This window comes from Copidosoma floridanum, unplaced genomic scaffold (assembly GCF_036245765.1).
Source record: "Copidosoma floridanum isolate Cflo_tuat_1 unplaced genomic scaffold, Cflo_Japanese_pri ptg000001l, whole genome shotgun sequence".
NCBI lineage: Eukaryota > Metazoa > Arthropoda > Insecta > Hymenoptera > Encyrtidae > Copidosoma > Copidosoma floridanum.
In genome coordinates this window covers 6,298,770-6,324,059 of record NW_028321878.1, presented here as the reverse complement: position 1 = coordinate 6,324,059, position 25,290 = coordinate 6,298,770, and the positions used below count along the sequence as shown (strand labels likewise).

Sequence of the window (25,290 nt, the reverse complement as noted above, 5' to 3'; positions counted from 1 at the left end):
TTCGAGGAAAAAGCGAAAAAAAAAAAAAAAAAAAAAAAAAATGCACCCTCTCCATCATGTTACAGTACGCAAAGAGTCTCCGTACGTGTATAGGCGCACACTCGCTTGCACATATCACACTGCACGAGCCAAAGTCCGAGTGGCGTGGTCCAACGAGCCTCTTCTACGGGAAGACGCGCGCGCTCTGCTCCGGAGATCCACAGGTGTCCCAAAGCTGCGGGCCACCGGGGTAGGACGGCCCAACGTCGGGACAACTCGGCGACTGCTCCGGCTCGCGATGGTCCGGTCGTCATCCCCGATGATGGAACAAAGAGCGGAAACGCCTGCCGGATCGAGAAGGGACGTGCGGCGCGTCTCTGCCAGCGTCTCTCTCCCTGTATACACACATCACAATATTGTATGGCACTTACAAGCTCATAATTATTATCTCCCTCATTCCCTTACTTATGCGTGCATGATCAAGGCATATATAATATACGCTCGTGAGCTAAGTGTGTATAATATGCGATGAGCGAGTGTATACAATGTGTGTTGTGCGTGTACAATGTGCATCGGGTCACAAGAAACAAGCCATTGACGTTTGATTAGAGGAGGAGGGGGAGAGATCGGTACACTTGATGGTTGTTGGGTATAAGCTGCGTTACTTATCTGTCGCGCCGATCTTACACACCGGTAAGTATATATTATACACGATCTACGGGTGCAGAGTTGCTTCACACACACGCAAATAATTGCATATGTATATTCGTATGCCGTGTAAACCAAGTTGCGTCCTAATGGAGTCGTCGAGAGTCGAGGGGTATATATTATACTGCACGTAACAGGCCATCGTTGATAATCAGATACGGAACTCTGATGTTTAATAGAAGGTCGTGCAACGATGTGAATGAATGAGGAAACTGCAACGCGGACGATGGGCATATTTATACATACATATACTTGTACGGGACGAATTTCTACAAGCGATTATCAGTTGAAATTATGCTTTGCCGCGCGGGTACGGACTCACGAATTGTAAAACGGTGTATATGTATAATATACCTATATACAATAAGCGATGCGGATCAGTTAATTAGGAGAGCAAGTATAGAGGGACAGGCTGCATCGCGCGCGTCAATTTTAAGAGGCTAACGTTGTATCTGTCGCCCGCGTTTGCTTATTAATTAACGAGTAGAGTAGAAAAGCTTGTAGCCTTTTCCCTTGGCTCTTTCTCTCTGCGCGCGCTTGCATGCAAGTATGTAAGGAGCGCGGGTCGATGAATCGATGCGTGGAAAAAGTTTCGCTCGACGGACGGCTCCTTTCCTTTATTTTCCGTCCCGCGTACGACGAACTTTCAAACTCGTTCTTTTCTCCCTACTTGGATGAGAAGAGGAAAATCGCCAAGGAGGAGGGGCGATGACTCTATTTATAAAAAAGTTTTTTTTTTTTTTTTTTTTCGCAAATCGGTACGGTGATCGGAAGTAAAAATGATCCTCTGTTTTTCACTCGGCTGGAATGTTTATACTGTATTCTCATGTTACCTTAAAGTTCGCGTTTTCCAATAGAGTACAACATTTTATTCGCAGGTACACCATGCGTGTATCCATGTAATGTGCCCTCGGTGCATTTATGGGGCTGCAAGCCACCACGGAGTAGGTATGTATATATATGCAGCATTAAACATCAAATAAGATAGCATCGAGAAAATCCCCCGGTAATTCCCGCAGAGAGAAAAACAAAGGGAAATTCCTCATTGCTCGTAGAATCAAAAGCACGATGTTAAAAATGTACAACTTATTCCTCGTGGATTCAACAAGGCGCGCGGACAACGCGAGGGTAATCGTTTGGTATACATGCAGAGCGGATGCTGCGGCCCCTCCTCTGCCCCTCGGAAAAAAAGCTCACTTATCGCGTGATGGATGTCTTATACCCCCCCTCCTGCCACCTCGTGGGCTTGATATTAGCTCGTTACCCGTCGCTCGGCCGCATGAGAGATAAAGGCCCGGCTCCCTCACAGCGTTTTAAATTCTAATTTTAATTGTGCGAGAGTCGGCTCTGTTTGCACTCACTCGTTACACGGACCTCCGGCCGCCGCGTTCCTTTGCTCCTTCGAAGGGCCTCTCTCGCTTTTGATCCGTGTGAGTGTTTTGTTTGTTCCTTTACTCTTACCACCCTTTGTTTTTTCATTAAGCCCACACATACGAACGAGGGAAACAAAGAAACGTGGCCTTGGACGGTGTACTCGAGAGGAGGGATTAATTTCATTTCTTTTTTTATGTAATTTCACACAAATGTGTACAAGTATAACGAAAAGTGAATTTCAATCAGTACTTTTGTTCTTGTTTCGCCCGTGGATGTGCACCATCAGAGAGTAGACACGTCTCGGAAAAATCTTCCCCCTCTGCTCCCCTCACAAGTGTTATTTTCCGAGATGCACCCTCGAGAGCTTACAACATAAATACCCACAAACACCTATGTTGGTCTGCACATCAGCCTCTGATTTTAATTGCTCTTTCTCTCTATTATACTCGTACAACTTTTGACTTTGAGATCCTTCGCGATGTAATGATATGATGTGCACGTGTATGTATGTGGGTATACGAGCGTGTAGCGCTGAAGCTCCGGTCTAATGGGCACAGAAGGGGGTGTCCCTCCCTAATTTGATTTTGCTCCTCCAACATAATAAATATAACCCCGAGCGAGGGCACAAGACGAGATAATGACTTTGCGCTACGGAGCTCACTGTGTGTCTGTATAACATTCATAGGTGTATTAAAAGCGTTCGCTACTCATCTCTCTCTCTCTCTCTCTTGCTCCTCGCGCTCTGCACCTATAATATAATGTAGTAAGTAAGTGTATTACCATCAGCTGCATTGGCGCTCATTATCAAAGTTAAATGAATTTCAAAATTAAACGAAACTTTTACTCGAGAGCGACTCATTACGACCGGGCGGTCTCGTTGGATCTTCCCGTTAATTAATCAACGGGGAACTCAAGACTTTTTTTTGCGCCAATTGATTAAAAAAAAAAAAAAACATTTTTTTTTCTTCCGCTTTCCAGACTTTGAACATCACCAAAAACGCGTTGCCATGGCAACACATTCTACGAGTCGAATAAATCTATGGTCAGAAAAAAAAAAAAATCAACTGTAAACGTCGCGAGTACCGTATGAAGCGGCAATTTTTCAAACGTCCCCGAGAAAAAAAACTGGGGGACATTTGTCAAGCGCATACGTTGGGGGGGTAGAAAGTACTTCCATGCGGCAGCGCTTTCCGGCGGTTAAGTGATTACGATAAAACCAAACAAACCGAACCCTCGAACAAACGTAACGCCTTGGACGTAAAACTTGTTACAAACACCCCAATAGCTGTGCAATGAACGTAGTGAAAAAAAAACACTGATCCACGGAGCATCAGCCTCCCTTTTTCTTCCTACCCCAACTGCCTACAGTTATATCCGGCGATTAAGCACGAGTTCGTCGGTCGCGCTCCGGGCACCCTGGACCGCGAACACACGCGACGGAGACGCTCGTATGGATGGACTTACAGCGGGGGCTGCACCTATTGGAACTGTTGGGCGCAGCGAGTATACACACATACACGTACCTATATGCAATACATACGTATAGCACACACGGAAGAAAGCGCGATAAATCGTGAGGCTGTGTATACAACGGTAGCTGTATCATTGGCGAAAAAGAGGGAAAAAAGAGCGTGGCGACCCGCCCGCGAGACGAAGGAGGTAGCGATCGCATAGGGTATACCATTTATATGTACATGTACAACGCGACCGTTAAACATCGTGTACAGGGTGGGGTGTACAAGCGACCTCCGTTCGGCCAGTTTATTTTCGGCTCGTGCATGCAAGGAGGAAAACACCATACAAGTAGTCGATGGGAGATGCTTTCCTTTTATACACATGTACACGCAATTTAGGCACATGCATCAACTATTTTATATTTATGCATGTGCTTCGATCGCTTTCTTTTACTTTTTGTTGCCGCGACAAGCTATTATTGTAAGCAGAGGTGGGTAAGTGGCGTGGGTGCATGAAATAAAATGTACACAGCGTAAAATTGATGTCCGTGTATGTATATATGTAAACGGATGTTTGTGGAAGTGCGAACGTACCGCAATCAGGCCTCCTGCAGCTCGCCCTTGACGCCGGGCACGCTGTGGTGATGCCTCGAGGCCAGCCGATTGGCCAAATCGTGCATGACGTCCCTGTAGATGACGGTGTCGAGGTTCTCGCCCAGCATGTACAGGAGAAACCAATCGCCGACCTTGCTCCGCTTGACTATCGTCTCGACGGCCTCGCGGCGCACCAGCCGAAACCTCAACCGCAGCAGGTAGACCCTCGTCCGAGGCGAGAATATTATTATAATCTGCGACACACACACACGTGGATTATTTATTTCCCATCGACGATTATTATTGGAACGAGAATTTAGGGGAGGCGAGGGTGGAATAGTTTATCCGTTTCATCGAAGACGACACACCCGAGCCCCTTGCCCCAACTCGCTCGACAAGACGAGGTGGGTGCATTTAACGAGCTTATATATAATATATTGCGCGCATACTTGTAAGGGCAATCTTGTTAACGAGTCCTCGGAAAGGCCTGACTCAAACGGGGGATCGATGTCCCCGATGGACATGCGTGTGGGTGGAGGTACGGGGGACATTCCGGCGCGTAAAAACGAACGACTTACCCTGTAGATGACGGTGAGCAGGCTGAGCAGGCCAAGAAAGAGGAACCAGAACCAGAGGAACACGTAGATCTTTTCATTGACGACGTTCAGGGGTAGTATGCACACGGCGTCGTGGCGCTCGACCTCGCCGCTCACCCCGTACTTGTAAAAGGTACACTTGGTCATGCGCGGGAACACGTAGATCATTGGATCGACGCGGTCCTCCTGATCCGATTCGAGGAAGCGCAGCACGTCGATGCCAAAGGTCAGGAAGGCTCCGTCGAAGAACCGATTCATCAGGAACATCTGGCCTGCGATTATCATTTTTTTTTTTCTACTACGTGATTTATATATACATATATTAATCACAAATGATGATGATGATGATGATGAAATTAAGGCATTACCAAGATTTAGTACAAACCAGGCACATGTACACACTCTCTCTCTCTCCGCGAGCAAGTGTAGCCGCAGCTTGGGAGTGTGGCTGCCAAAATTTAGACGATAACTCGCCCCTTTTGTACGTACTATATTTACCTCCCTTTGCTGTATTACACATATACACATATATAAGGTGGGTATACTTTAGCGCAACTACGCCAAAGTGTATACGCACTACCGCATATTTCCTGCCGACTGCATTCACACGGGCGCTTCATTAATGCGGCAGAAAAAAAAAAAAAAAAAACTTTTTTTTTAATTATAATCCCCCACTTTGGTGTAACATAGAGAGACACGCAGAAGGGGAGAGAAAAAGATAATTGACTCGTTTATATTTTTCCAGACGTAAAGAGGCGCGCAAGGTACGTATACCATTATACTGTACAGGCGCGTGGAGAGTACACGTAATAAATATTGTACATGCCCAGGCTCGATTTTCCCGATCGATAAGGCAGTGGCTCGAAATGAACCCTCGAACCTCTTTGGCCCCCGGTATATACGTGTAAGCGTCCCATGCAGATAGAGAGTGAGGGGGGAGGTGGTTATGGGAAAACCCCAAGTTAATTTCCAGTCTCGCGCCCATACGTGAAATACCATATGTGTATATTATATACGAAAGAGCGAGATTTATGATGATTGTCGAGTAGGAAAAAGTATCGAGTCGGCGTATGACGAGAAGGAGGAGGAACATAGACACGGGGAGGAGATGTAAATGGTTGTTACGATGCACCCTTGTGATGCAGAATAAAGGACCGATGAAACGAAGGTATGTATGTATTTATAGGTAAAAAAGAGCGTACTAACCGACGACGTTGAGGAAGGCGAGGGTCTCGCAGAGGTAGTACCTGTACGCCCACCAGTTGTGGAAGCGCAGATTCTCCCAGAGATAGTCGAGCAGCATCTTCTTCTTCTGCTTCTTCTCGACCTCGGAGCACAGCCCGATGTCGAGGTCCATCATGAGAGCGTGGATCTTGCCACCCTCCCAGCCCTTCCACAGCCAACGCGGCGTGTAAAACAGGATCGCCTGGAATTTTCGTGCATTCGTCAATATTTATCTCTTTTGTCGTAACCGTTATTACTTTTTTTTTTTTTTTTTTTTTCTCATCATTCATTATCGGTCATCGATTAAGAGTTTGCTGGTTATTTGCTTGCAAACGAGACTTTTTTCACCCATAACGGGCGATCATACCAAACTAATGTGGGAACATCCAATTATGGAGGTTTGACTCGATGTAGATTTTGTTTGTTTTCGATGCAATGCCCACATACTAAATTGTATTAATCATCACGGACACCCATATTATGTGGATTCAATGGAGGAACTGAGATCTCAATGAAAACTTTTCACGCGTATATATACTTATGGGGAAACTCGCGAGAGACCCATCTCGAGTCTTTGCGATGGTGATGGATTTTTCCATTAGTATATTCCATAAAACGAATGGTCCCCCTTCGGAGCCAATCCACCTATTGAAAAACTCTGCTACGTGTATGTACATACACCGCATATGCCAAAGAGCGAATAATCCAAACATCGGCTTGGCGGAGTAATGAACGCCCATCATTTATTACCCCGCGCTCGAATCGAATAATTGAATTTTGTCCGTTTTTTTTTTTTTTTTTGTTTTTTTTAAGTGTATACGCGTTACGTATATGCACAGAGAAATCGTACAGGTATACGTACGAGGGCTGCGCAATCAATTTCATCTGGGGGATATAACAAATGCCCCAACTAGCCCCGGCAATTAATAAAAAGCCGGAAAATTACAGTTCATCGGTCAAGGGGATGCACGCGCGTGCACCGAGATTATTCTCAAAGTGCGCGGAATTAAAGAAGTAAAAATAAAATGAAGTGAGTGACTATACCATAGCGCGAAATTCGAATTTATCGTTTCGCACGAAGTACGGCAGAGGGGTTAGAGAGATAGCCCGTTGGATTATTAATAACGCATTCTTAAACGAATTCCCGGGGTTGTATCGCCTGAGAAAGACCGGCATCGCGATAACGAGGAAATATGCCCTTTCTCGCCCCCTTCCGTGTGTGTAAACTTTTTTTTTTTTTTTCTCCCTCTTATCATCGTGCCATTCGCACGCGCGTACGTACACGCGGCTCGTTTATTTCATCGCACGGGTCCTGGATAAATCGCGGCAGATGCGCGCTGATCGTATAATTGAAAGTTGCGCGAGCGCGAGGGAAAATGTTTTAATCCCCGTGCAGCGAGAGAGACCCCCAACCTCCTCATCCTCCTCCTCCTCCTCTGCCGATCGATCTCATTTTCGCGCGTATATAAGTACCCCCAGCGGAGATCGTGTCTCGGATAAGAGTTTTCTTTTCCGCCCGATCGGGAATTTTAATGGTGATTCGCCCGCCCCTTTTTTTTCGCGACTCGGTGGTACACGTTATCGTTTTTGGGCGATATTAAAATTTCGTTGCATCACACCGGCGATACCGTAATCATGTTCGTAATACGTGACGTATCGGTAAAATAAAAAAAATAAAAAAAAACTGTACACAACCAACGGCGGGGCAGTGACAGCGAGGGTGCAATTATTCCTCCTTAAATGTTAGCGGGTGCACAGCGTTATGAGTGTATGTATATATACTCATATTATTATATTTATAAAACACCGGCGCACGCAACGCGTGTGACCTTAGCCGCTGCGGCTTCAATTAAGTTCACGGCCCCGGCGACAACGCATACGACACAACGTACGTGCACAGCAAAGGGAGAGAGAGGAAGCAGATAAAACGCTCCTTCTCTCCGTGTCCCGAGGGAAAAATGAAGATTGCGAGTTGCGCGGTTGTGGGAATATACACGTGCACTGCGTGTTATATAATTGCCACAGGAGGTTGCCTTATCTAAAATGGTTATTATTATTGGGCGCGTCTCCCGCATTTTTCCAACGAGCTAGCCACCCGATAAAGGGGACTTTTTCGATGGAAAGTCACCAAAAGGCACTCTTGCTCCCCGTTTATTCTGTAAACGATGTCCCAACTCGGGTGACGTGTTAAAAACGCGAGAGATTAATTAATTACAGATGTGCGTACATGTATGCATGCTTAGATATCATCGAGAGTCTTTCTGGCAGGCCTCGCGTGTACGCACAGGTGTCGCAATTTCTGGCACTCATCGTCGGTAGTGTAACACGTCGCACTTTGGACGAAGTGCAAATCAATCGTCCGATTGAATTACAACGCGTTACCGCCTTTTTTCGATATTCAAACAATTTTCCCTCTCATCCGCTGATAAACTGCTTCATGCCATACAAATGTACCTATCAGCCCCTGGCGTGTATAATTCATAGAATCAAACTTGTCAAAAGGTATACGTATAATGTGTAGAGACGCGTCGCTCTCCCGTTAAATCATCGCCAGTCTCCTTCTTCGCGCGACGTTTCGGATTACAGCCAATCAAAATAAAATCTCGTTGAGTACAATTCTTGTATACAGTTGGAGTAGCCGAGAGCTCGAGCTCCGAGAAAAAGCTAAAAACAATATCAATCAACTATCGCTTCCGACAGCTGTACCCGATGTCGGTAAAGCGCGTCTATTATAAGCTCGAATTCTCTGATATTTCTGCAACGGCTGCTGCAACTGTATATATATATATATAACATATAGATCGGTAACAATGCGAGTAGATATGTACCGTTGAAAACGCGAAAGCGCGCACTCCGTGTGTATAGCCTTCAGTTGCATCAGTAGACTATAATTGAGCCGCGGTCAGACGAGTGAAGAAGAAAGCGGTAGCCTAATGAAGAGTCCGAGAGGCCATTATATCTTACAATATCAGTATAGTGTATATTGCAGTATATCCATACGGGGGAGAGTGTGCGCGACGCCAACGACATGTATTTATATACGTGATGTCTATTATGCGGTGCAATAGACCCACGGGGTGATCCAGGAAGCTTTAATTATATCCTCGACTGTATGTATATATTATATATATGTGCGTATACGGACAGATTTTCTTTTCATCCGCTGCTTATCTCACCCTCTCGGCCTTAATTAGGTATAGGTACGCGGTAGTTCTCACACGACGGATTTTCCCTTTCAAAGGGACTTTATACGTGCATGCGCACAAAATTTATGTACACTCGTACGCGCGTCCCTAGGGAAGGTGCAAAAGTACGAGGAAGGAATAGATTAGACCCGATAATGGCACTCTTGCAAGTGTATAGTTACATGTTTTTCGCGTATTAGGCGCAATGTCGAATTTTTTGCCTGTAGTGTAGCGTACGTTGTACCATTTGCACCTTGTACTGATCAATTGAGCCGATTAAAATATTGTATCGTGGTGTCGTTGTTGAGGCAAGTGAGGCAAAAAAAAAGGGAAGCACAGTATATGGCAGGCTCAGAGATTATCCCGAAAGGAACATGTAGTTTTTGGTTTTTTTTTTTTTTTTTTTTTTCCTCCCTACCCATTGTCCGAGGAGTTGAACACTTATCCGTACACGTTGTGGGAGGTACACTATGATTTTTGATGCAGTTGAGTTTGTCCTATTGACAATGCTATAAACAAGTCGATCAGAAGCTTGTATAGATTCTATGGCACATTATTTCCCCACTAGATTCGATAATGACGCAAGTCCATGCATGAGCGACCAAATAAATGGCCCTGCCCCTAAAAGAGTGGGCCATAACGTATACGTGGGAGATTGCGCATCTTCCGATCTCATGGTGAAATAATAAGAAAAAAAAAAAACAATTTCCAAAGCACAACAAGTGAGTGGGATGCAGGGTATATATGTATTATGTAATATTCCTTCCTCCACTGCAATGAGCTATCGGAATATATATATACTTATGTAGAAGCAAGTGCAATAGCCATACGTATACGAGACGATTGAAGAGAGACGAACATTGGGGTCTCGCATGAAGAAGCACATGTACATGCATCGATGCACGCAAGCAATCCGATGTAAGTACACAGCGTACCTACAATGCGCTTGCACTCATATATATATATATACATGTACAAGCGGGGCGAAAGGGGGAGGGGGATGAAAAGAAAAAGAATCGGGCACCGTTCGCCTTGATACATCTATTACATTGTGTGCATCCCAAGTAGATGAGGCTATATCTCTCTCTCTCTCTCTCTCTCTCGTCCACATTCTCGCGCGCGCGCTTGTATCAATCTTCTTTGTCCTGCGTCTTGCTGTGACCCTTTCTCTCTCATATCTATCTCTCGGTCCATGGGTATATATACCTTACCCGCATACAGCGAGAAAGAGAGAACAATCTAATATGAGTATGTATGTGTGAGGAGGGAGAATAGGAGGAGAGAGACCTACGCGCAAGCTCTCCTCCGTTTTGTTCTCTCTCTGCGTGCAGCTATCTTTGAGCTCCATACCGTATACCTATACATACCTGCATGTGTACGTACTCATATATGTGCATTGTACCCTGCTATACGTATATGCACCTTTTCTGCATTTATCACCGACGATGCATCACTGCTTCCTCCTCGTCCTTGTTTTCGCCTACTGACTGAGACACGCGTCGCCTTTCCCATATCTCTGGAGATTCTCGGGTCTTGTTTCATTGCTTTTTCTGTTTTCTTTTTTTTCTTTTTTTGTCTACATTTCAACTGATACACCTACCGTACCGGGTATACGAGTCTCGCACCTACGCGTTGGAGGATTGGTTTTTTTTTTTTTTTGTTTTTTTGTTCTCTCTTTGGTGCATGTGGCGCAATATAGGTTTCCTCAGCTATCGGGTACTGAATCATTTTTTACGTAAAAGTAGTACTCCGCGTAACAATTTTTACGTTTGGCCAAAATTTCGCCAAAGTTCATGTGGTCGACGTTTGGCCAAACTTGGGCAGTGAGAAAATCCCAAACTTGGATTTTCGTTTGAATATTTTATTCAATATTTTTCGTAAGTCATATAATGCAGACCAACTAATATCCTGACGCAACAAATTAATTTTTTAGACGTTTGGAAGAACATTTGCTAAACTTGAGTAAAATATTCCAACGAAAATCCAAGTTTGGGATTTTCTTATTGCCCAAGCTTGGCCAAAGTTTGGCCAAACGTAAAAATTTTTACGCGGGACGTTCAACTCGTGCAAACTCATTTTGGACTATACTTCTTAAATATTGCATCGTATATATTATCATTTATGTACACGGTATTTCGGCATTAAGGTGTATACTTATATACACGTGGTAAAAAGCGGAAATGTAATCTAATTTAATGTGTAGTGCTGTTTGAAGAAAAACATCAAAGTCGTGCTTAACGAAAATGGTGCTTGTAACAGCTAATCTTGAAAAAAAAAAAAAAAAAAAAAAAAAGAGGGAGTTCTTGGCGTTCCCTTGGAAATTTTCCCAATGTTACTGCAATGTTACTGTACGGCAATTTTTCAAGAGCCACGTACACGTACACGGGCCGTTCAAGGGGGTCTCCTCAGCCAAAGAGGCATCGAGTGCCATTTTTCCCTAACTTGTACACATGCGTATACTACGTACGTGTAGGGGTAGGTGTATACATTTGCCTATATAAAGACACCAGCAGCGAAATTCGCGCTTACGGACACAAACGTGCCGTTTGGAGTCCCTTGAATGCAGTGCTGATGCTAGTTTGGCCTCTCACGAAGAATGGACGTGGGAAAACAATGGACAATGCAAGCCTTGCCCGCACAGAAATGGCAATGCCAGAGCGCACTGCTCCCTATACATACAATGTGCACATACACGTGTACGTGTATAAAAAATACACCCGTGTGGGCTTATTATGTTAATAGTATGGCGTATATGTGTATATATCGCATAGGGCTGATGGAGGATGATGGTGATGCGTGTTATTGTCGTGTGCTCGGCGTGAAAATCGCTAGTGCCAGAGAGCCTCGGGGGTTGAAACTATTAGATACTTACACGGGAATATGTACGGAAAATCAGCGTCGGGTTCTGTTGTATGCCTCTACGGTTTTTGGCGTCCGTACGATGCCAACAACAACGGGATCGCAACGTAACGGAGTTGGCTGGTAATAGGTGTACGCGTATAGGGAAAGATTTTCGCTTGTGGGCATGTGATCTTGTTTTTTTGGTACACATCGTGAAACATACCATAGTTATTATGTATCTTTTTTTTTCTTTTTACATTTTCAACAACGAACCAACAAACAAACGAATGATCCCCATTGATTCGCTCGTCACAGTGTGCATGTATATATTTAGCACGTTTGCGACGAGTGCACGGCCGTTAGCTGATTTCACGAACAATGGTATACATTGTTGCAATGGACGCGCTTCTCGTCCAAGGACCCCGTGAAGGTATTACGAGGACCTGTAAGCTGCGCATCAATTGAACGGAACGGCCGGCCTTGAAAAAAAAAGAAAAAAAAATTCCTCCATGAAACGTCGGCGTGCACCCTCTAATCGCCCTCCCGAAACCTTGCAATCCCACCAAATGAGTCATCGAGCTTATGTTTCTCCCATTGGGCAACAAATCGAGGCAGCTCTCAGCTTTGTATTTTTTTGCAATACCGACAAAACGCGTATATAAACAAGAGATAGGGGGACTAAAGGGAGCCAATCGTTCAACGCCACTCGAGAGAATTTTCGGTATCGGTGTCAATGCACCGATCGAGTCCAAGGCGCGGGAAAATATAGCCTCTCCACCGCTCCTGGCTCTCCGCCATCTGTATCATTTGTGCGTGCATCGCGCTGTGTGCTCGATGGCTTTTACACGCACACGTATACGTGTGTATTGGCACAAGCATTCACGCACGTGCGTGGCACAGCATCACGTATACTGTAATGATAGCAGGTTACATAGGTATACGTAAGTATATACAATGGAAAATGGCCCTCTGTATTGTACCAGTAAGTATACATCGCACGCGCCTCTGTGCAACGATTCCGCCGGTCGTATTTCTCTACTTCCATCCGTATTGTTGTAAAAGCTGTTGAATCAAAAGGGTGGGTAGATGGGTGGGGGGGATTTAATTCTTTTCTTCCTCTCTCAACAACTATTATCCATCAGTGCAGTTTAACCTTTGGATGATTACCTCGTCACGGCACGTTTAGCGCGACCGGGTGATTTATAAAATCATACCGATGCGCGCATTGAAACGATCGTTTGTGCGCGCCTCGGCTAATTGATTTTTCAATGCTAAACAAAAACGCATTACGCTGCTTTGTACCAATTATACTTATATACACACACAACGAGTATTCCATTGCACGCGGGTTTTGATATAATATAATGGAGGATGTGTTTTTCGTGCTCTTTCCTTCTTTCTACACGATTCAATCGGCAAATCCCTTTTACTCGGCACAGGCTCTCGGTTAAAATCTTTTCGTGTGTTGCATTAGCCGTACTGTACTGATTACTTTCCGGAAACCATTTCCAGGTAACGAGCCTTGCTTAATAAGTACGTGCACGTGTATACGTAACATGAATACGGAGATATTTATTTATTTTTTACTTTTCCCTTCGACGACTCTCTCGTCTCCAATTGTCTCGTAATTCACGGCTAATCAACTGTTTCCAGCATAATATCGTCATTTATTTCCTTTTTTTTTTTTTTTTTTTTTTTTTCTTTTTTAACTCTAGCACGGAAAACAAACGCAGATGATTTTTTTCTTCTTTTCTTCGAGTCACGGGTTACTGAAAATAACTACGAGCTACGAAGGAAGAGGAGGAGGAGGAAAAAAACCACAGCAGCCACCTATTATTAAAGTCCCATTCTACGGGACTGCCTCACCCTCCTTTGAAAATTACCCCCCGCGACAAACAAACAAACCGTGGAAGGAAGGAAGGAACCGCGTGTTTCCGCGTATCGCGAACGCGGAAAAGTTTTTCCCGCGCCAACAATGTGCCGTGGAATAAAAGACAGGGACTTTCCCTTCTCTCCTCGTTCTAAAAATAAGCGCGAACAAGTACGTTCTCCAGGTAATGGCTCAGACAAAATTTAACTATTGACACGTTTTTTCAGTAATTTAAATCCAAATGGTGAGTTCAAGTGGTCATGGATTACATGGAGGAAGGCTTCAATGAACATTTATCGGACTTTGCGTAGCCTCTCATTTCGGTAATCATCAACTTTTTAATTTAGTGTAGAATCTTGTACAGGATTGATTTTAAAATTAACACCGCGATCGAATTGATATTTATTTAACGCATTTTCGAGATGGAACAGAAATTTTTGGCCATTTTTAGGGGCATTCACTTTATGTGAAAATCCAATTTAATAGGCCCTGAAGCACTTTTTTTTTCGCAATTGAAATTTTAGTTACATATGGGGTTAAAAATTTCCTTTGTATAAAAGACACGGATGGCTTACAAGTGGTTGCACTTTTTACCCATACCCACAAGTTGGGCGTAAAAATGAAAAGTACTCGCTCGATCGTATGTTTGTCGTACGCAAAAAAGGAAAAAGGGTCGCGCGCGTGCCAACGCCCAATAACATCCCCGCAGTCGTAAATTGCCTCATTATCTGTCGCGAGGATCGTCCTCTCTCGCGACAACTGCCGCTCGTAAATTGCACCGGCTAGTATTTAAGTAGGTATATGCACATACTGCTACCGGGTGGATCCTCAGATTGAAACGTCGATTCTCCTGTACCGCGCGAACGACTCACGAATCGGTATAGGGGGAACCGAAGATTATCCGGGCTCCCCGAGGAGTAAGCACCTAACACGCATCCTCCGATGTGTCTTTGTTGTGTGTCATTTATCGGTCGATTTTTATGGGTATACCTCCAAACGTTGTAGGATATTCATCATCATCCAATCGATTGTGGCTATCCTCATATAAACGGGGCATTCAATAACGACGAAATTAAGAATAATGAAAAAAAAAAAAAAAAAGGGGGGTGAAGCGAAAATCCGCTCGTGTGTAACGTACTGTCGGGTGATTTAGCATCTCGAGCTCCTTAACGAACCCCGTGATATCTCGGCACACGCACACTACAGCACTACAACTGCACGACTCGTCCCGCACAGGCAATGCATACGTATACTTATACGGCAACTGCTGGTCACTGCTCTATCCCGAGAGGACGTCGTGATCTCTCAATCCAAAGTTGCGTAACTAGGCGAGGGAGAGGGACGAACAATGAGAGCTGGGGGGAGAGAAGAAAAAGAAAAAAAAAACAAAACAAAAAAAAAAAAAAAAGCCCGAGAGTATAGAAACAGCGAGTGGGCAGTCGGTGGTCAGCATCACAGTGTGTATATACTGTACACGCGCGCAGTAGGAGAAGAGATGAGAGAATAAGATGCAGCGAAAGGGGGAGAGGAGATGGACGGTGAGAACGGGCCTGCCGCACAAAGAAATCCTCGTTGCAGCGGCGCATTAGTGCGCGTATATATATATATATTATACGTACGCGTGCACACATAAAGTGCGTCCGCATAAATTATATTATAATTCCCTGCTGGTGTCTTCATCTCTCGGCTCTGAGATGCGCGCATATATTAACCGAATGCACGCGGACACGGGAGGTGGTTGAAGAATCCATTTAAACTTAATCATGAAAAAAAAAAAAAAAAAAAAAAGAAAGAAAACTATACAAACACCTCACTAGGGGGGATGTTGCTTTCCGTGCCCCCACATGCCAATTGGGGGTAATAAGCTCTAAATCACGAGCCCCGTCAGAAAGATAGTCCCGCCTGGGCGAGCGACACGTTACAAGTATGCGATGTATACGCTAAAAAACCCTAATCTAAAACCCTATACGCATACCAACAGCAACGGCGCCGTCTACGAAAAAGAAAGGGAAACAAAGTCGCTCGGCCGCGAAGGGGGGAAAGAAGGACGGATTGTACACGGAGTCGCGGTAATCGCAAGATTGATATGTATACACGTGCTTTTTTTCTTCCTTCCTCGGGGCGCGCTCTCTGGAGGGACGGATGGAGATACAAGGGGGCGCACGTCCTCTCACGACGCGCTGAGAAATTGCCGGGCGCGCGTGCCATTGTATTGTATACACAGTCGCGTATAAATTCACCCCGACGCGCTCACGTATGAAAGTGAATTCGCCCAGTTGCGCATATATTCAAGGGAATCTGATTGTGCGAGGAGACAGAGATCTCGTCGCTGCCTCCCGCTAATCTCGTTTTAACGTCCCCTCATTGCCCGGTTAGGTTGGCTCTCTCTCTCTCTCTTGATTCAGGTGGGTGGGTGGTAATGGATGGGGACGCGCTGTACTCCGATTCCCCCTCCCTCTTTGCCTGACGTTACAAACATATGTTACACTCTCACGAGCAAAGGTGGGGCTTTCTCGTTGTCGCTTGACGCGACGGGGATCATTGACTCAGATTGGATCATTTTTACACCATGTACAAACATGCATGGGTATATGTATGATTATAAAAAAAAAAAAACACAGCTATTAGAAACCCCACGACTGCATCACGTGCAGATAATAATATGTAGTAGAATGTGCCTTACTTGGAGGAGGAGGACAAAGATGACCCATTGGTAGTACTTGTGCTGTTTGACGAGGGGATGGGGCCCGTGGCCGTGTACCTCGGTCTTGGACACGCCGCTGTTCGAGACCCCGGGATAGGGTATGGACCGGCCGAGGCTCATGTTGAAAGCGTAAACCATACTGTAGGTCGTGTGCAGCCAACAGAACGTCTCGAGGACGACCTTGTCGACGGAGCCGGCCGACTCGCAGTGTATCGGCGAGCCGCTTATGCTCTTGCACGCCAGGGTCAGGCAGCCGGTCAGCAGGAGGGCTACGGTCGCTTGGTAGTGCAGCCGAAATATCACCGTGTCCTCCGAGGCCCGCTGGACCTTGAAGAGCGACCGGATCGAGCCGAACACGTCTATCATCTTCAACATCACGGGCATGGTATATCTGACGAAGCTCCTCTTATTATCTATACACGTGTAATATTTATATTTGTCTTGTCGGGTAGGCTACGATGCTACTCCACGTGGGAGCAGCAAAGCCACGCACCGCCACCGCATCCTTCCTTTTCGCTTCCCCGGTGGTTCTCGACACCTCCCAAGCTACTGCTCTCATTTTTTGCGCTCACCTTGTGTTTTTGGAGGGTTCGTGCATTTCCCTTGTCACTCAATCCAGGAGAAGATACCAGGTACCGGTTTTTTCATGATAAGCAGAACGCTATACGTCGAGCGAGTGCTTGATAAAACTCTGCACGTGGGCTCTGAACCCTGTTTTTTCTGGCCCAAGCGTAATTTTTATCCGTAGTGATAACGTACATCGATGGGATCGAGTGATGTACGGTGATTGGAAAAGAAAAAAAAAAAATTACGTATTGCAAATGCAAGTGCTGTGTATTATCTGTACTCGCTTGTGCCAACTTTATGGGTCACTGCAGATCTCCGCAGCGTGGGGTGGATGGTATTGATGACTAACGTCCCACCACTTGAGCTAAGCGATCACACTGTACCATCATTGGAATCCACATATATGTTGACACTTCATTGTTACTATCGAGTTAAAACCTTTCCAAAAATCACGTACATCTTCCGCGTATTCAGAGCCCCCAAATAGCCGATCGATCCCTCTCGTGGTTACTCGCTTCGACAAATCGGCACGTTCGCATCACTCTCACTCTCGGTCACCCTCGACGACTACTTCAATTTCGCCAAGTGTGGATAAATATCGGAGGGGGGCTCCCGATCAAACTGTGCAAAGTGTATACACACGCGGGAGCAGATCGGCGACACTGGGCACGCATCGCGCACACCTGCCACTCGGCTGACTACATTAGAAGGGGCAAGTGTGACAGAGAGCGAGAGAGAGAGAGTCTTGACGAGGAGGCAAAGAAAAAGATGAGATGGTCGTCAGGCTGGAGAGCGAGAAGAGCGAGAGAGGCCTTAAAGGGGAAGAACGAGAAGAGGAAGTTGGCAAAGGGGGTGGCGAAAGGGGGCTGCCGTTGGCCGAGAGACTTGAGGGGCATCCCTTGGCCTCGAAGACGCGAGCGCTGTACACACACACACACACATGTGTACCTATACATATAACTTTGGATCTTTCCCTTGGATGATGTATCGTTGTGATTATGCCGTTATCCAAGTTCATGCCTCTCTCGTGGCACGCGCCCGCGACCATTACATGCAAATTGCCATGCAAAGGAAGAGACGGGCTCGGCTTTCTCACGTGTATCGGGCTAAAGTGACGATTCCTACTTTTATATCTACATGTGGACAATTTGCCGCTCATTTGTTGCCAATTTCACACGCAAAAACGAAATTTTTTGCTATTTACTATGAGATACAACAGGTACTAGCGAGAAAATTTGTTACTCAAATCATGTGCCATTTTAAAGACTCGAAATTGAAAGGGAATTCCCTTTTTACTGTTGGCTGTACGAAAAGGGCCCTTTCAATTTCGAGTCCTTCAAATACCAGCCTTAAAATAGTAAGTGGCTTGTGGTTTATGTACGGCAGAGGGAAAATGTTTCATCAACAGATTCTAGCCTTGTTTTTTTTTTTTTTTTTTTTTTTTAAACACGTATATATATATTTATTCTTTTTACTACACAAACTGCACAAAGCCCCGTCGCGTGCATTAGACACACGCGCTCGTAAGCAAATTTATGACAAGGTTTTCGTGCCACGTCTCGGGATTAAATTTATATTTCTGACCTGAAAAAAGGAGGGGAGCTCGGTCGCGAGAACTGCACCCTTGATTGAAAGAGAGGAAAAGGGGGAACAAAAAAATGATTGCGAGGCAAAACTTGGGATGCCTTGATCGAAATTAATAACCATCTTGCGAGAAAGTAGACCAGTCCGCGTCCGTGGCTCTCTTTCGTCCCCCCCCCCTCCCTTTCTTCCGAAGCCATAATTATGTAGTCACCGAGCCCTCCTCCGCGACCAAGTTTGCGAAAAATTGAGAGATCGATCGGAGCTTTCGGGCATGGCGTCTCTCTCGTTGTCGCGCAAACACCCCTTTCGGTACACATACGTGCCCCACGAGCTTTTGCAAGCGCACCCGTACAATATTCTCGCGGTCGCCTTGAATTTTCTTACTGTTATGATGGTCGATGTTATTATTACAAGGCGCTCGAACTTGACACCGAACCTACAGGTACACGTGCAAAGACTCGCGTTTGATCGTTCCTTGCATTTATTTAAAAATAAAATACATCGTATAACAAATGGCATTCGGACGCGTGATTTCAATTGATGGTATAATATTTATTTTGGAAAGCATACAATCGCTCTCTGTGTCGATGCAAAGGGGTAATTGCGGCTATCGAGCAGAAATGAAGAAATAAAAAACCCGAGAGACCTGTTATTCCGGATTGCAGTCGATTTGCCGGGTTCTCGAGAGGAAAAAAAAAAAAAATAGATAAAAGAACCCGAGGGCACGTTATTTCCCTCTCCTTGAGGCCGCGAAATTATTCTTTATTGCACCCGCCATTGTTCGGCTGCTGCAGTGGGTCTTATTAGAACGAGGGATGGGGCGGGGTGTACAGAGCACTTGATTAAAACTGTTCATTCTGCTGCCACCGAAATGGGCACTACTTAATCAAGAGCTTGCACTCGTCATCTCCTGGCTCATCTCTTTTCTTTTCCTTTATGTCTTTTAGTGGTGAAGACTGTGGATGAACAAGAAAGCGACGTTTCAACCTGAATTGCGACATTTGACGTTGACAAGGGGCAAACGGTCCTACTTTCACCGGTAACAATCGTGATTACAATGACGATGATGCTGGTGTGGCTCCAAATATCGTAACGTTATGTAAGTATTGACGAAACATGTGACGTTGCGCAAGATAAAATGAGGGTGTCAAAACAGGGGTGTAAATCAAGAGTACTATTCCGAGGGCAACGATATAACAACTAAAAACAAAACAAATCACGTTTTACTGGCTCGAACGGCGTATTGTTTCATCTTTTTTACAACGTCATAAATCATCGTCAAGATGATCGTAGCGCGCGTATCCTTATGACTCTCTCCTTCCTCGGTCTTCCTATCAACGTAACGCAGCGATTTATACTCCACAGGGCCAATTTTACAGCCCTTTGGTGGTAAAGAACGTGAAAACAATCCTTCCGCGTTGCTGACCATCGCGCGTATTTCAAAACACCCCTTCACAGCACGAGTTTAGTGCACCGGGTAAAACAGTGCAGCCACAATAGCTCGGAGGGACAAATAAACCCGCTGGAAATAGATGCTCTTTCGGTCCGCGTAAACTCTCGCGCGTCTCTTCGCGCTTTTGTGTATAATGCATCGCGGTGCATCGTTTATTGGGAAAGGGAAAAAGCAAAAAAAAAGAGATGATATCACGTTCCGGTTATAAAACAGTGTTGCATCAGATCTGCCTTTTTGTTTATCTTGGAAGCTGCACAGCTACAAATACAAATCATCCGAGTTTTTTACGCGTACAGATTAGGGAATTCAATGGTCCAGGGTAGCAAAGTCTCCGCTCACAACGTGACATCACGATTGCGGCAAAACACGTTGCTAGGGGTGGAGGGGAGTGAGAGACAAGTAGTAACACATGTATTACAATTTACACACATGGGTGTATATTACCAGTGCCGAGGAAGAGAAGGTCGTACGCGGATGGGCGAGCGTTGGGCGGATGATTAATAGCCACCCATGATGGGTCCATTTGTCCGTCCGCACGCGGGCGCGTGCCACAATCGTAACCGCCACCTGGACGCGAATTTTAATTTTCGGTCCATACGGCGCGGTTTGTCAGAGAGAGAGAGAGAGAGCTCTAGTATATGCGTATATGTATAGGGTGATAATTTAATGTCGAATAAGGGAAACACGCGTAAGTGTACGTATACAACAAAATGGTAAAAATCACCAGTTTAAAGTTAATTTACAATTATTATATTTTTACCGCACTGGCACTCTCGACGCGCAAACGAAAAGTAAAAGCACCCGCGGTGTCTTACCTAGCGCGGCGTTTTCTACTTAATCTTCATAATATATTTTCCCTTTCCTTTATTTCTCTCCTCGTTGTTTGAGCGGGGCTTTGCAATTTGTTATTTTCTTATTAAAAAAAGAAAAGCTTCGGAGCATTTCGAATTTTGATCTTTATTGGGTCGATCATTTACCCGTTTTACAAGGCACACTACCCGCGGGGAGATAAGGAGCTTGGCTAATATGATCGCGGTGGCTTCGAGGTGGAAATAAAAAAAAAAAAATAAAATAACAAGCGTTGGGGGGGTGGGTATATAACAACAACAGTAGTGGGGTTTTGCCTCTTGAGATGCTAGCGATGATAATAACACGTAGAGACACTGCGTGTGTGCAATACAGATGGGTTTGTTATGGGGCAGCGTATTCAGGCGCATTAAAAAGAGATTAACCGGTCAAACAGCTGCTGTAAGTATAGGTAAGCGTGTCCTTAGCCGACAATAAAAATAATATTGGATTGGAGATGCAAGTAAGTATTGAGATAGGTATGCAAACACGCGGAGGACAGTTGTTTTTGTTGTTCGAGCGGTGGAGCGAGAGAGAGAGAGGACGAGTCAATAATACATGGGTGTTGGAGAAGGGGGTGGAAAAGCTGAAAAAGAGAGAGGCTAAACTAAAAGTCGAGGTAGCGAGCGAGTCGTGGTCGCCTCCAAGGCATTCGGGTCATTGTCGCGCTATAGATAGGTGTATGTATACGTGCAGAAGACGAGGGAGAGCGCAGAGCCGCGAAACGCTTGCTATAGCGACCGAGCAAAAGTATATTATGCCTATAAGTATAGAAGAAGGAAGAGGAGGCCTTATTACGGCCTCGCTCGCCTCACGTACCAACGTATACCACCCGATTCATCCGAGTGGCAACTCTTGCTCCCCTTCGCCGATTTTCTTGGTCTCTACGTGCCATATACTTACCTTTACAACAGCTGATACGTGCGAACAAAATGCCGTTCCAACGCTTTATACGTGTACATCTATATGAATGACTGTTTGGTCACCCATTAATTTGAAATGTCTCCGTGCTCGCGTAGCTTTTTCATTAAATTTTCAAGCTGCTTCCCCCCCGCGCAGGTTTCACTTTGGTGGAAGATCGAGCGGGAAACTTTTTTCCATCCCTCCCTCCCTTGCTATACCTTTTCCGGCACTGGACGATTGATTTACGCGACGATTTCGCTGTTTCGGCCGAGTTAATAACGCGCCTTTTTCCATCAATCATCCTTTCAATTCATCGGCGGGGACGGGGGAAAGGGGATTAAAGATGTCAACTCGTCGTAAAACGCGCGTAATTTATCGTCACGTCTGGATAAATAAAGTTGTTTTACGACAACGGGGATACGATGTTACCTTGAAATTGGAAGAAGAAAAAAACGGACATCCTCACACCCCAGAGCTACAGCTCGCAGGTACGAAAAATAATTTCCTGCAATCTCTGCTGCTGCTCCCCGTCAAAATTAATCGTCCAAAGGGTGATAGACGGATTTCCTTTTTTTTTCTCCATAAGATATTCTTACATTAGAATGAAAGTACCAGAGCTGTGGGTATGGTTCCTTTTTGCAGGTATGTTCACTCGGGTATGGACCATAGTTCTCAACATTTGTACCTATCCAGGGGATTGTGTCATTGTTGCACAATTTAATGGTGATGATCCGAAGGAATGACATTTTGGGGTCCATGTAATCGTACAGGCGATATTTATTATACAAGTCTTGTAATGTAAAAACAAAAAAAAAAAAAAAAAAATTCCTACTGTTTCCTACGTCCAAACAGAAGCAGGAGAGAGGCCAACGTCCTTCGGTGCGAATCTATTATCGACGGCCCGACCCTTGGACAATCTAACGGGACGCGCCCGTCCGCCGCACAAGACCCTCTTGTCTATATAACGTACAAAACGCATCGCGGAGCGGAGGCGCGTATCTACATCTCAAGCGCGTATACGCTGAGCGTCGCTGTGGGTATTTACGAGCAGCGTCCCCCGCCCCCGTCGCCCGAGACGGACGATAGAACAATACCTGTCCGCGCGTTGATGCGAACAAAGGGTGGGTGGGAGGTAGTAGTCGTACGTACACGTAAGCTCGCGAGTAGGTACACGCGCTTAGGGTTTCCTACTTGGCAATGAACTAGATATGCTTACAGGGGGGGGGGAGGAGGAGGTGGAAGCGAGACACTGCCCACACGCGCGAGTGTCTCTTTTCTTCTTCTTCTTCTTCTTCTACTTTTCTTGATATAATACACACGGACGGGCGCCTGATAATATATGTGTGCAGTGATGTCTTTGCTCTCTCCCCTCGGCTTTATCGTTCTTTCTTTCGTTTTTAATTGAATAATCATCGGTAATCTCTAGTCAGGGAGTGACGAGAACCGGTAATCGCCTGTTTTATAACCCAATATAAGCTCCCTCGTATATGATCCAATAATCTATTAGCCTTACGCTTGTCGGGCATGGTTTGTCACTCGGCGTTGACCAACTCGTTTTTTGTTTTTTTTGTTTTTTTTTGTTTTTTTTTCTTCAAGCACTGTATTTTACGTAATGGTACATGTCGCGTGATTTGGTGCTATGTTGCGCGAGGATAACGAAACAGGAATAACAGAGATATATAGGTATTTTATATACGAGAGCGTGCTTCACTTGAGTCGAAAAATCCATGGGCCATAAGTTGTATGGATCATTCTTAAATTATATTTTTCAATTCTGCAATTAAGCTTAATCAACACGTTGAATTTGTTTATTACTAAAATATATGATTATTGTTATTTATTTTGTCAGTTTTAACTATGTGTAATTTTCCAACTATTACTTCTGTTAATTTCATTGTAGTCTTATTTTTTTAAATTACGTTGATAGTATTATAATGTGTAATTATTACGTATTTCACTAAATTATATTACTATTTGATACCACAAGGTTTAAACAAAGGAGTAAAATCTAATCTAATTCAAGTATACATGCGTGTGCTATACTATACTATGATTCATTGACTGTTCCTCGATTGCTCAAAAGGATATCGAGTTAGCTCAAAAGAAAAATCTGTTTTTCTCGCTCGACTAGCCTCTAATCTGCTCAAGCCCCGCCACACAAGTACATATGCACCTCGATCGCCACTGCAATACACGTATACGTATATGTATATGTAGGTAAATCCAACCCGAGCTCGCTTTCCCTTGGATTAGGTAAAATGCAGCTTGTGATGTAAGAAAATGTGAAAAAAAATTACTACAAAGTGATTTAATCTATATACCAAGGAAGGAAGTAGCTATTACTGTCTCGTAAGTTTTGTATACACGTACGCATAGTGTCGAGTTGTTACAACAATTGGGACTCGGCCAATAGAGGTAAAAGTGAAAATTATTACTATACGCGGTTGTTGCTTTCGCCCCTGCCTACTCGCACATAAAATTGTTACTTACGACTCTGGATATCGTGTGAATTTTACGTCGCTCGTATAAATGTACCAAAAATACATTATGTGTGTACTCAAACGAAGTGCAATGGTTGTTCCAAAGATGTCTCGGCCTTTAATCACAACTTTTAATCAACGAATGACGATTTTTCGTCGTACCTTTCAATTGGGTTCCTCAAAACCGGTTTATTTTCGCACATCTTGCGTAATATTATTTTTTGTCGATGATTAAAAGTAAGGATATCTGTATACAACGAGCTCTTAATTAAAAAGGACACGTATTGCCTTCGTTCGTGCATTTATTTAACATGATGTTGATTAAACGACTCGTTCAATTAAAAATAACGATGATCGTACTCGAGTACAGATAAAGTATTATGAAATACATTTTATGGCTCATACGTTTTGAAATGGTAATAAGAGGAGGAAAAAAAGTGATTTCCTTTTAAGGTTTTTTTAAGATCCCCAGTTTTGTCATCGCCCGGGGAGAAACGACAAAATCCCAGAAATCCCGCGGTACGGGCTGTGAAAAGTGTATAAACATGCAACCCAAGCACATTTCACCATAAAAATGGTATTTCGGTACATTCGTATTTGTACTCCGCCTCGAGGCTTAATGTTCGAGTGGCGATCATCACCGCCGTGGAGCGCAAAAAAATTGTGCGGGGCACGTATAATAGCCCCCCCCCTCCCGCCACGGGTGCTTTTACAGCCCTTTTTTTCACTTCAGCTCCGATCTCCAGGGTGAAATGTAAAATTGCCGGAGCGACGTTCTCGGAAGAAAAAAGCCGTATAGCCCTTATTTTTTTATTTTATTTTATTTTATTTTTTTTTTTTTTTCGTTGTTGCCCGATTCAAAAAGATCGGTGTGTTTGGCGCAAAAGTATCGGTCACGCCACTGTACCTGCGTACCGAGAATCGACTG

General features: G+C 44.7%; 1 protein-coding gene across 1 annotated transcript; it reads right to left on the bottom strand.

Annotated features, from left to right (window-relative positions):
* Positions 1-320: 320 nt before the first annotated feature.
* shakB (Innexin family member shaking B) lies at positions 321-16,913 on the bottom strand. Its single transcript, XM_089590523.1, has 5 exons — positions 16,509-16,913; positions 5,912-6,131; positions 4,688-4,977; positions 4,110-4,363; positions 321-374 (listed from the first exon to the last, which is right to left on the bottom strand). Exons 1-4 carry the CDS (start codon positions 16,911-16,913, stop codon positions 4,115-4,117), a joined length of 1,164 nt encoding a protein of 387 aa, XP_089446649.1. The 3' UTR covers positions 321-374; positions 4,110-4,114.
* Between the last annotated feature and the right edge of the window lie 8,377 nt (positions 16,914-25,290).

What these genes read in the sequence shown, in the direction of transcription:
- shakB (XM_089590523.1), bottom strand. Translation starts at nt 16,913, where the DNA reads ATGCCCGTGATGTTGAAGATGATAGACGTGTTCGGCTCGATCCGGTCG. An exon ending in CGCCTTCCTCAACGTCGTCG is followed by an intron (nt 4,978 to 5,911) that starts GTTAGTACGCTC and finishes TGATAATCGCAG; the next exon opens with GCCAGATGTTCCTGATGAAT. An exon ending in TGCTCACCGTCATCTACAGG is followed by an intron (nt 4,364 to 4,687) that starts GTAAGTCGTTCG and finishes TGTGTGTCGCAG; the next exon opens with ATTATAATAATATTCTCGCC.